Source organism: Coregonus lavaretus (genome assembly GCF_964263955.1).
Source record: "Coregonus lavaretus genome assembly, chromosome: 2".
Classification (NCBI taxonomy): Eukaryota; Metazoa; Chordata; class Actinopteri; order Salmoniformes; family Salmonidae; genus Coregonus; species Coregonus lavaretus.
In genome coordinates this window covers 80,622,781-80,635,788 of record NC_139989.1, presented here as the reverse complement: position 1 = coordinate 80,635,788, position 13,008 = coordinate 80,622,781, and the positions used below count along the sequence as shown (strand labels likewise).

The 13,008-nt window shown below is 46.6% G+C and overlaps 1 protein-coding gene across 1 annotated transcript; it reads right to left on the bottom strand.

Annotated features, from left to right (window-relative positions):
* Window positions 1–223: 223 nt before the first annotated feature.
* On the bottom strand, window positions 224–6,384 carry LOC311140784 (NLR family CARD domain-containing protein 3-like; the record flags this gene model as incomplete). The annotated part of the gene is made up of 7 exons (XM_084176006.1): window positions 6,321–6,384; window positions 5,963–6,191; window positions 3,765–5,548; window positions 3,319–3,371; window positions 2,259–2,432; window positions 1,346–1,392; window positions 224–771 (listed from the first exon to the last, which is right to left on the bottom strand). Exons 2-7 carry the CDS (start codon window positions 6,171–6,173, stop codon window positions 224–226), a joined length of 2,817 nt encoding a protein of 938 aa, XP_084032132.1. The 5' UTR covers window positions 6,174–6,191; window positions 6,321–6,384.
* Between the last annotated feature and the right edge of the window lie 6,624 nt (window positions 6,385–13,008).

The window sequence follows — 13,008 nt, the reverse complement described above, 5'->3', positions numbered from 1 at the left end:
TGTGTGTGTGTGTATTCATTGTGTGTGTTCAGTGTGTGTGTGTGTTCAGTGTGTGTGTGTGTGTCCAGTCAGAGTGTGTGTGTTCAGTGTGTGTGCGTGTTTTCAGTGTGTGTTTGTGTGTCCAGTGTGCATGTGTGTGTGTGTTCAGTGTGTGTGTGTTCAGTGTGTGTGTTCAGTGTGTGTGTGTCCAGTGTGTGTGTGGGTCCAGTGTTTGTCCAGTGTGTTATGTTTGACAAAGGGACACTGAGGACAAACCAAAGAAGTCATGAACCCAAACATTAAACCCTGGATAGAGGGGCTCAGTGAATGTGGAGTGGAATGTGTTCAGGTGGGTCAGTGTGTCAGAGGAGACTCTGTAGAAGGACAGAGTGCCGGCTGGCCAGTCCAGATACACTCCTACTCTGTGGGAGCTGGAGGAGGGGACGTCTATGGGAGTGTACTTATTATTGTGCCTGGCAGAGTAACTATTGTCAGAGCAGAACAGACTCCAGGACTTGTCATTGTATCCAAGCCTACAGTCATCACCCACTCCTCTCCTGCAGATTCCTTTATATGTCACTCCCATAACAGCCCTTCTCCCACTCCACTCTACCTCCCAGTAACAGCGCCCAGTCAGACCCTCTCTACACAGCACCTGTCTCCAGTCCTCAAATCTCTCTGGGTGATCAGGATACGGCTGCTCCTCTCTCCTACATGTCACCTTTCTGTTCTCCTCAGACAGAGAGAGACGTCTGTTTACTGTGTTTAGGTCCAGTGTGAGATCACAGACATCTGAGGGATGAAACCAGACACAATATTAGAAATCATCATCATTCACATTAGAATGTTAACTCACTTTTCACTAATGTAGATGTTTCTAGGTATCAAAAGGAGAAGTTAAGGTAACTTGAGACTTGTTGAATGATCATATGTTATACTGTATGGTAATATAAAACACACTTATTCCCATTAATTATACACACACACACACACACACACCCTGAACACACACACACACACACTGGACACACACACACACACACACACACTGAACACACACACACACACACACACACATTTCTAATGTAACACGAACACACCACACACATCCTGAACAAGCATGAAAACACACACACACACACACACACACATTTCTAACGTAACACGAACGCGTCACACACATACACAGACACACACATTGTCAAAGCAACTCTTTGTAAACTTTGGTGTCCCTGATTTGTGCTTCTGTAGAACTACAGCTGATATTTAATATGACCAAGTAAGTAATGATGGTGGTCTTTGACTTTGACTTCACTTGAATTAAGACTTATTCTTAGTCATATGCTTTACAGCAGTCAACACTCACATTTTCTAAGTCCAGGTTTCATTGTGTTCTCTCCACCATGTTCCACACTGTAGCGGTAAGCAGAAGAACAGACAGTCATTGAGGGATACACCTGAACTCACACACACTCATACATACACACACACACAAACACACCATCAGCATATAACTTTGTGTGAGTCCAGTGTGTGTGTGTGTGTTTGTGTGTGTGTGTCCAGTGTGTGTGTGTGTGTGTGTGTCCAGTGTGTATGTGTGTTTGTCCAGTTTGTGCGTGTGTCCAGTGTGTGTGTGTGTGTGTCCAGTTGGGTGTGTGTGTGTGTGTGTCCAGTGTGTGTGTGTGTCCAGTGTGTGTGTGTGTCTAGTGTTTGTGTCCAATGTGTGTGTGTCCAGTGTGTGTGTGTCCATTGTGTGTGTGTGTGTGTGTCTAGTGTGTGTCTATGTGTGTGTTGTGTGTGTGTTTGTGTGTCCAGTGTGTGTGTGTTTCCAGTGTGTGTGTGTGTGTCCAGTTGTGTGTGTGTGTGTGTGTCCAGTGTGTGTGTGTGTCTAGTGTTTGTGTCCAACGTGTGTGTGTCCAGTGTGTGTGTGCCAATGTGTGTGTGTGTGTGTGTGTGTCTAGTGTGTGTCTGTGTGTGTATTGTGTTTGTGTGTTTGTGTGTTTGTGTGTGTGTGTGTGTGTGTGTGTGTGTATGTGTGTGTGTGTGTGTGTGTGTGTGTGTGTGTGTGTGTGTGTGTGTGTGTGTGTGTGTGTGTGTGTGTGTGTGTGTGTGTGTGTGTGTGTGTGTCCAGTGTGTGTGTGGACACACACATACACACACTGGACACACAGACACACACAACACACACACTGGACAAGTGGTGGTAAGAATGTTTGTCTTAACTAGCCTGATAACTCCAACACGTCTGATATGAACATTGACATAAACCCTCTACATACTTGAGTTTCTCCAGTCTGCAGAGTGGATCCTCCAGTCCAGCAGAGAGCAGTCTGACTCCTGAGTCTCCTGGGTGATTGTAGCTCAAGTCCAGCTCTCTCAGGTGTGAGGGGTTTGACTTCAGAGCTGAGACCAGAGAAGCACAGCCTTCCTCTGTGACTAGACAGCCTGACAGCCTGCAAAGAGTCAAATAATATTAAAACCACACTGCTATTCTTTGGTGGTGAAAATAGTGGCAGTATATTTTTTCAAGATATTCAGATATATCAGCGTCCTGAAACCTGCCATATCTATTCATAAATGAATGTATCATTATTAGAAATGACAAATTATCATAATAATATAAAATGTATAGAACGAATATTTGAGTAGACTGACGAGAGCAGTTTAAAAAGCAGTATCAGTCAAAAGACAGACATTGAGGTATCAGATTTAGATTGTATTGAGTATACAGTCCACACCATATCTATTTTGACAGTGAAGCTAACATTTTATATGTGGCTCTGAACTTCAGCTTTTTTGATTTGATATCAAATGTTTCATATGAGGTGACAGTATATAATGTTAACTTTTATTTGAGGGTATTTTAATACATATCTGTTTCACCATTTAGAAAAATAAAAGCACTTTATGTATCTAGTCCCCCTATTTGAAGAAGTCATAAGTATTCTGACCAATTCACTTATAGTGTATTAAAGTGGTCAGAAGTTTAGTATTTGGTCCCATATTCTTTGAACGTAATATGTTCATTAATGACTACATCAAGCCATGATTGAGAAAGATCATGAATGAATCATGAATAATAATGAATGAGAAAGTTACAGAGGCTACAACAAAACATGCTAACCTCTCACTATTAACCTCATATAAAAGGTGACATTCTGTGCTGTCGCCTAATATGAACCATTATATCTCAAATCTAAATTGCTGGAGCATAGCACCAAATTTAAAACTGTAAGATTCACTGTCCAAACACATATGGTGTGGACTATGTGTGCCGGATAAACACATGTGGATCTGGTGAACAGTTATCACTTGTTGACCAGCTACAGGAATACTGACATCAGAGTCTCCAGTTTACAGTGCGGATTCCCCAGTCCAGCAGAGAGCAGCTTCACTCCTGAATCCTTCAGGTCATTGTTACTGAGGTCCAGCTCTCTCAGGTGTGAGGGGTTTGACCTCAGAGCTGAGACCAGAGAAGCACAGCCTTCCTCTGTGAGTCCACAGAATGACAGCCTGACAGAGAGATCATCATGATTTCACAAACTGTTAATTTAACACCAGTAGTGTAGAAGGACAATGGCAGATGAATTTGGTTTATTCTCTCGAACAACATAAAGATTCATATTCTGTCTCCTAGAATGGTATGGTCATATTGTTATACTAATGTGAACATCAATGCATTGATTCAATATGTTTTTCAATAATACATATATTTCTCTACACTGAATATTTCTTCCTGATGATTAGTACTTAAATGTCATTTTATGTACTCACAGAGCAGCTCTGGAGGCTTTGACCACTGGCAGCAGCCTCAGAAGACCTTCCTCTGATCTGGAGTATTTCTTCAGGTCAAACACATCCAGCTCCTTTTCTGAAGTCAGCAACACAAAGACCAGAGCTGACCACTGTGCAGGTGACAGTTCTTTTGCAGAGAGACTTCCTGAGCTCAGGTAGCTTTGGATCTCCTCCACTAGAGAATGGTCATTCAGTTCATTCAGACAGTGGAACAGATTGATGCACCTCTCTGGAGAGGGATTCTCCCTGATCTTCTCCTTGATGTACTTGACTGTTTCTTCATGATTCTGTGAGCTGCTTCTTGTCTTTGTCAGTAGACCTCGTAAGTGCTTCTGATTGGACTCCAGTGAGAGGCCCAGAAGGAAGCGGAGGAACAGGTCCAGGTTTCCCGTCTCACTTTTTAAGGCTTCATCTACAGCACTCTTGTAGAAAGTAACTTCAGGCTTCTCTCTGAACAGCGCAAAAAAATTGCTGGACGTTGATTGATGTTCATCCATTAGATTCTCATTGTTGTTGATGAATGAAAGGAACACATATACAGCAGCCAGAAACTCCTGAATGCTCAGATGCACGAAGCAGTACACCTTGTCCTGGTACAGCCCACATTCCTCTTTAAAGAGCTGTGTGCACAATCCTGAGTACACTGAGGCTTCATTGACATCAATGCCAGCCTCTTTCAGATCTTCTTCATAGAAAATCAGATTGCCCTTCATAAGCTGTTGAAAAGCCAGTTTTCCCAGTGACAGAATGCTCTCTTTATTCCAGTGTGGACCTGTCTCTTCTTTCCCAAGATACTTTTCATTCTTCTGTTTGGTATGAAACTCCACAAGGTGTGTGTACATCTCAGTCAGAGTCTTGGGCATCTCTTCTCTCTTGTCTGTACTCAACATGTGTTCAAGGACTATTGCAGAAATCCAACAGAAGACTGGAATGTGGCACATGATGTGGAGGCTCCTTGATGTCTTTATGTGTGAGATGATTCTGCTGGCCAGGTCCTCATCACTGAATCTCTTCCTGAAGTACTCCTCCTTCTGTGGGTCATTGAACCCTCGTACCTCTGTCACCTGGTCAACACACCCTGAAGGGATCTGATTGGCTGATGCAGGTCGGGTAGTTATCCAGAGGAGAGCAGAGGGAAGCAGATTTCCCTTGATGAGATTTGTCAGCAGAACATCCACTGAGGTTGACTTTGTGACGTCACAACAGATCTTGTTCTTCTGGAAGTCTAGGGGCAGTCGGCACTCATCCAGACCATCAAAGATGAACAGAACTTTGAACTTGTCGTAGTTGGAGATTCTTGATTCTTTGGTTTCCATTGAGAAGTGATAGAGAAGTTCAATGAAAGTGTGTTTTTCCTTTTTCATCAAATTCAGCTCCCGAAAAGGGAATGAAAATACAAATTGGACATCCTGATTTGCTTTTCCTTCAGCCCAGTCCAGAATGAACTTCTGCACAGATACTGTTTTTCCAATGCCAGCGACTCCCTTTGTCAGCACAGTTCTGATAAGTTTGTCTTGCCCAGTTAAGGGTTTGAAGATGTCGTTACATTTGATTGCAGTCTCTGGTCTTGCTTGTTTCCTGGTTGTTGTCTCAATCTGTCTCAGCTCATGTTCATTATTGACCTCTCCTGTTCCACCCTCTGTGATGTAGAGCTCTGTGTAGATCTTATTGAGAAGTGTTGGGTTTCCTTGTTTAGCGATCCCCTCAAATACACATTGAAACTTCTTCTTTAGATTAGATTTGAGTTCACGTTGCCAAATCACAGCAAGCTCATCTGAATGAAGAAATAACACAGAGGATATTAATATTACGTCTGTTTTAATGCCTACAGTATTCTAAGACTGTTATACATTTTTTTATAATAATAATATATTCGCTTAACTGACTGTATAAATGTGTACATGTTTTCATAATGCATTACAGACTGGTGTGACTGATTATATTATTATTGGTATTATCTCTCTCTCTCTCTCTCTCTCTCTCTCTCTCTCTCTCTCTCTCTCTCTCTCTCTCTCTCTCTCAATTAATCAACACAACACATCCCTGCTGCTACTTGATGAGGTCACTAGTTGTTGTGTTAAGGCTGCTACAATATCATTGAGTTACACAGCTACTTTAGCTGTACTTTAGCTACAGCTTTAAATGTTTGTTATAAAACAGCATTCAACATGAGGCAGACAGCTCTTACTTTTCTCCAGTGTGTCAGCAAGCTCCTTCTGGTTCATTTTCCTCAGGACGTGCAGTGTGATCTTCAGAGCCCCCTCTCTGGCACTGCTCTCCTGCTTCTCATCTTCAGCATCCACCACTTCCTTATCCTGCTTCTGACTCTCAAAGCCTTCTGGGAGTTCTGGACTAAGAATCCTCTTGAACATCTTCAGCTCGTTCTTCACAAATGTCATAATATTCTCTTCAAGCAACTGAAATAAATCAAGTAAATAAGTTAAGCAAGAGACTAAATGCTTTCTCATGAACACATTAATGAATGATTGACAGATCAACTTTACTTGAGGTAAACAAAAACAAATGTACATAACAGGACCACATACACTGAATATGGAGGCCAGGTCTGTTTGATGACTCTGGGAAGACTGACCACTGAGAATCTCTGACTCTGATCTCTCCTGTTGGTTTCTGTGGACAAAACATCAGATTATATCTCCTCATCCAGGGAGTGCACACACACACACACACACACACACACACACACACACACACACACACACACACACACACACACACACACACACACACACACACACACACACACACACACACACAGGGAGGGAATGTTGTGTTTGTTTAATATGAAAATGGAAAAAAGGATTAGCCTATGGATTATGAAAACAACAAAAAGAAATGGGAAAATGGGAGAGGAGAAATGACTAGAGACAGTGTTGTTTAACTCACTGACCATGACCCATGAGTTCTTCTTACCGTTGTTCACTAGAAAAGTCTCCCTCTCTGAAGAATATAGGACAATTCATAGACCGGTCACTCTTCATGGACACACAGCTGGGTACAGGGGAGGCTGGTTTCTCCTGCTTGATTGGACTTCAACACAACAGAGACAAACATTACATCTCTCATCTTCTCTGAGCTCAGATTTGGAAACATAACAAGAGTTTCATTCTAAAACGCTATACATCCATATTCAGAAATGTTCGTAAATTAGCTTCTATTGTTTAAAGAAATTATCAAATAAATGGTTGTGTTTTCTCACTAGCTAATCATGGCATGGTGTTGTTCAATGACAGACACGTGTTTGTTTAAAATCGATCACTTAATGGCTTCATTTCAGAGAGACAAATGTTTTTTTTGCATTTTCTGTTTGTGGTTTTAGACTGGGTTTCTATATAAGCACTTTGTGACAACTGCTGATGTAGAAAATGTCTTTTGGGAATACATATGAAGCAAACCAGGCCAGGGTTTGGGGTTTGAGATGTCAATGAGAGATAAAAATCACTTCCTTAGTTATTCATTTAGAAAATGTTCTGTCTTAAGTAGTTTAACAAACTGACACATTTTCATGTTAGTCAAAAACAACTTTATATGGAAGGAGTGCCTTTGTTTTGACGGCCTGCACATGTGCAGTTCAGCACAAGACGACCATTAGACCCAATCAATTAACATTAATTGAGTCACCTCTGGTCGAGAAAAATGTATTTTCCTAGTACATTCATTGTTAGATTTCATCAACCAGCAGCGAGCACTCTGCCTTCTCGAACAAGTAGCCAACTCAGCCCCGATAAAAAGCTTGTGCCGTCAGCGGCAGCGAGTACTCTGCCTTCTAGCGCAAGCGAGGGGAATGTTGAGGACATTTGCATGATGTAATTTATTGGCGGGCTGGAAGATGCACTCTTGTCTTATCTATTCCGAGGTTGTTTACTCCCAATATCAGATATTAAGATCATTTTTTATAATACATGAATACTAGGGTTGAGGTTGTGATTATTTACCCGGGGTTCAACACCTGCTATAGTCACCATTTAATTGCTCTTCCAAAAGCATCACAGGCCTAATACGAGATATATAGCTAACTAAAGTAATGAGTGACCATCTTAGAAAATCATGGGACATATAGTCTTTGGTTGCATGCTATTTTATGTTAATCATATTGCTGCTTGTAGCCTATAACTGATGCTTTGTGGTCATATTGTCCAGAAGGGTGATGTGAATGCGGCGGTGAAGTCAGACGCAGGACACAGAGAATGAAGTTAACGAGTTTACTAAGCACAAAACAATAGTCTCCAAAACACTGAAGGAGTACATAAGCTGTGCGTAAAAACGAACTAAACAAGCCGAACATCCAACAGGAAAAACGAGACAATAACACACAAAGGCCAAACGTAAAACAAGGAACTTATATGTACAAATAATCAAGACTCAATAGGAAACAGCTGAACTAAACTAGACAAAACAAGACAACCACCGAAACATCGATCGGCAGTAGCTAATACTCCGGGGACGACGAACGCCGAAGCCTGCTTGAGCAAGGAGGAGGAGCTGCCTCGGCGGAATCCGTGACATTACCCCCCCCCCTTGACGCGCGGCTCCAGCCGTGCGCCGACCCCAGCCTCGGGGACGGCCAGGAGGACGCGGAGCCGGGCGAGTGGGATGACTCCGGTGGAACTCCGTCAGGAGGGAGGGATCTAAGATGTCCCTCCTAGGCACCCAGCACCGTTCCTCCGGACCGTACCCCTCCCACTCCACGAGATACTGCAGACCCCCCATCTGACGTCTCGAATCCAAGATGGAACGGACTGAGTACAGTACACTCGATGTCCAGTGGGGGTGGAGGAGTCTCCCGTATCTCAATGTCCTGGAGTGGACCAGCTACCACCGGCCTGAGGAGAGACACATGGAACGAGGGGTTAATACGATAATCATCTGGCAGTTGTAACCTGTAACAAACCTGGTTCAATCTCCTCAGGACTTTAAATGGCCCCACAAACCGCCGGCCCAGCTTCCGGCAGGGCAGGCGAAGGGGCAGGTTTCGAGTCGAGAGCCAGACTCGATCTCCAGGTGCATACTCTGGACCCTCACTGCGGTGGCGATCGGCGCTCGCCTTCTGCCTACGAATAGCCCGCTGCAGGTGGACATGCGCAGCGTTCCATGTCTCCTCCGAGCGCCGAAACCATTCATCCACCGCAGGAGCCTCGATCTGGCTCTGATGCCATGGTGCCAGAACCGGCTGATACCCCGACACACACTGAAAAGGGGTTAGATTAGTAGAGGAGTGGCGAAGGGAGTTTTGGGCAATCTCTGCGCAGGGGATATACCCCGACCACTCCTCCTGCCGGTCCTGGCAATACGACCTCAGAAACCTACCCACATCCTGGTTCACTCTCTCCACCTGCCCATTACTCTCAGGGTGGAAACCCGAGGTAAGGCTAACCGAGACCCCCAAGCGTTCCATAAACACCCTCCAGACTCTAGAGGGTGAACTGGGGACCCCGATCAGACACTATATTCTCAGGTACCCCGTAGTGCCGGAAGACGTGAGTAAACAGGGCCTCAGCAGTTTGTAGGGCAGTAGGGAGACCCGGCATTGGGATGAGACGACAGGCCTTAGAAATCCGATCCACAACGACCAGAATAGTGGTATTCCCCTGAGAGGGGGGAAGGTCCGTAACAAAGTCTACCGATAGGTGAGACCACGGCCGTTTTGGAACGGGTAGGGGTTGTAACTTCTCCCTGGGCAGGTGTCTAGGCGCCTTACACTGAGCGCACACCGAGCAGGAGGAGACATAAACCCTCACGTCCTTAGCTAATGTTGGCCACCAGTACTTATCACTAAGGCAGTGCACTGTCCGGCCAATACCCGGATGTCCAGAGGAGGGTGACGTATGAGCCCAATAAATTAGTCAATCACGAATCTCGGGCGGCACGTACTTCCGCCCCTCCGGACACTCTAGAGGAGTAGGGTCGGTACGTAACGCCCGCTCGATCTCCGCATCGACCTCCCACACCACCGGTGCCACCAGACAAGACTCCGGCAGTATGGGAGTGGGCTCAATGGACCTCTCCTCTGTGTCATATCGCCGGGACAAGGCGTCTGCCTTACCGTTCTGGGACCCTGGGATGTAAGTAAGCTTAAAAACAAACCAGGTCAGAAACATGTTCCACCTAGCCTGACGAGGGTTCAGTCTCCTAGCTGCCCGGATGTACTCCAGGTTACGATAGTCAGTCAGAATGAGAAAAGTGTGTTGAGCCCCCTCAAGCCAATGCCTCCACACCTTTAGGGCCTGAACTACGGCTAGCAGCTCCCTGTCCCCTACGTCATAATTTCGTTCCGCCGGGCTGAGCTTTTTAGAATAAAAAGCGCAGGGCCGGAGTTTAGGAGGCGTGCCTGAGCGTTGAGACAATACTGCCCCAATACCGGCCTCTGACGCGTCCACCTCCACTTGGAACGCTAAAGCGGGGTCCGGATGCGCCAGCACCGGAGCCGAGGTGAACAGGTCCTTCAGTTTATCAAACGCCCTGTCCGCCTCAGCCGACCACTGCAAACGCACCGGGCCCCCCTTCAGCAGGGAAGTGATGGGAGATGCCACCTGTCCAAAACCCCGGATAAACCTCCGGTAGTAATTAGCAAAACCCAAAAACCGTTGCACCTCTTTAAATGTGGTTGGAGTCTGCCAATTACGCACGGCTGACACACGGTCAATCTCTATCTCCACCCCTGACACGGACAACCGATGACCCAAGAAGGAGATGGACTCCTGGAAAAACAGACATTTCTCTGCTTTGACATACAAGTCATGCTCCAACAGTCTTCTCAACACTCGGCGTACCAGGGCTACATGCTCGGCTCGTGTAGAAGAGTACACTAGAATGTCGTCAATGTACACTACCACACCCTGCCCATGCAAGTCCCGGAAGATCTCGTCCACAAAGGATTGGAAGACTGAAGGAGCATTCATTAACCCGTATGGCATGACGAGATACTCATAATGACCCGAGGTGGTACTAAATGTTGTCTTCCATTCATCTCCCTCCCTAATGCGCACCAAGTTGTAGGCGCTCCTGAGATCCAGTTTTGTGAAGAAACACGCTCCGCGTAATGATTCCGTCATTCTCGCAATCAGAGGAAGAGAATAACTGTATTTAACAGTGATCTGATTGAGATTACGGTAATCAATACACGGGTGCAACCCTCCATCTTTTTTCTTCACAAAAAAGAAACTCGAGGACACAGGGGAAGTGGAGGGCTGTATGTATCCCTGTCTCAGAGACTCGGCTATGTATGTCTCCATAGCCGCCGTCTCCTCTTGAGACAAAGGATACACATGGCTCCGCGGAAGTGCCGCACCCGCCTGGAGGTTTATCGCACAATCTCCCTGTCTATGAGGTGGCAATCGCGTTGCCCTAGTCTTGCTGAACACGAGTGCCAAATCCTCATACTCAGGGGGAATGTGCATTGCGGGCACTTGGATCAGACTCTCCACCGTGGTCGCCCCTACGGAAACACCTAAACATCGCCCGACACACTGGTCAGACCACTCCTTGAGAGCCCTCTGTTGCCACGAAATGGTGGGGTCATGGGCGATTAACCAAGGAAGCCCCAGCACCACGGGATACGCAGGAGAGTCGATCAGATACAACTGAATAATCGCTTCATGACCCCCCTGCGTCTTCATCATAAGTGCCGCTGTGACCTCCCTAATCAACCCAGATCCCAACGGACGGCTATCTAGGGCATGGATAGGAAAATGTGCATCAACGGGCAGGAGGGGAATCCGTAACTTAACACAAAAATTACGATTAATGAAATTCCCAGCTGCGCCTGAATCGACTAGCGCCTTATGCTGGGACTGAGACGCGAGATGAGTTGGGCGCCTATTCACCTGGAATGACTCCCCAGTGCGCGACCTGTTGCCTCGAACCCCTGGAGACCCTCCCCAGCACCTAGCCACAGTGTGTCCTCTACGGCCACAGTTGGTGCAAGAGACGGCCTCCCTCGGAATCTCTCTCCTCCTCTCTCTAGCCCCAAAACCCCCGAGCTCCATAGGGCTCGGCTCGGAGGTGCTGGGGGATGGAATGGACGGCCCCAACTCTGGACGTCCGCGGGTAGCCAGCAGGGTATACAGACGGATTGACATGTCCACCAACTGGTCGAAGGTTAGATTGGTGTCCCTGCAGGCCAACTCTCGTCGAACGTCCTCACGCAGGCTGCACCGATAGTAGTCGATGAGGGCCCTCTCATTCCACCCCGCATCCGCTGCTAGAGTCCGGAAGTCCAGGGCGAACTCCTGTGCGCTCCTCCTCCCCTGTCGAAGGTGGAACAGACGCTCCCCTGCCGCTTTACCCTCTCGGGGATGATCGAAAACAGCCCTGAAGCGGCGGGAGAACTCCGCGTAGCTGATGGTGGCGGCGTCTATTCCCCTCCATTCGGCATTGGCCCACTCCAACGCCTTGCCGGAGAGACAGGAGATGAGGGCGGAAACGCTCTCGTATCCCGAGGGCGCCGGGTGAATGGTCGCCAGGTAGAGCTCCACCTGAAGTAGGAAACCCTGACACCCGGCTGCGGTGCCATCATATGCCCTCGGGAGCGATAGCCAAAACCCACTGGACTCCGGAGCTGGTACGCTGGGTCTGAACGATGGTGGTAGTGTAGTAGGAGGAGGTATGGGCATGCCTCCTCTCTCCCATCGGCCCAGAGTGTCCATTACCTCTTGCAGGGCGTTTCCGAGTCCATGGATCATGGCGTCCTGGCTGCTGACCCGATCCTCCAGAGACTCGGTTACCCCTGCTGGTCCTGCTGACTCCATGGTAGTGGTGTGTTATTCTGTCCGAAGGGTGATGTGAATGCGGCGGTGAAGTCAGACGCAGGACACAGAGAATGAAGTTAATGAGTTTACTAAGCACAAAACAATAGTCTCCAAAACACTGAAGGAGTACATAAGCTGTGCGTAAAAACAAACTAAACAAGCTGAACATCCAACAGGAAAAACGAGACAATAACACAAACGTAAAACAAGGAACTTATATGTACAAATAATCAAGACTCAATTGGAAACAGCTGAACTAAACTAGTCAAAATAAGACAACCACCGAAACATCGATCGGCAGTAGCTAGTACTCCGGGGACGACGAACGCCGAAGCCTGCTCGAGCAAGGAGGAGGAGCAGCCTCGGCGGAATCCGTGACACATATGCTGCCATCTATTGGAAATATTTAGCAATTAAAAGTGATTAATTCAAGTACAGACATTGGTGAGGCAGCTGAGAATAAAGT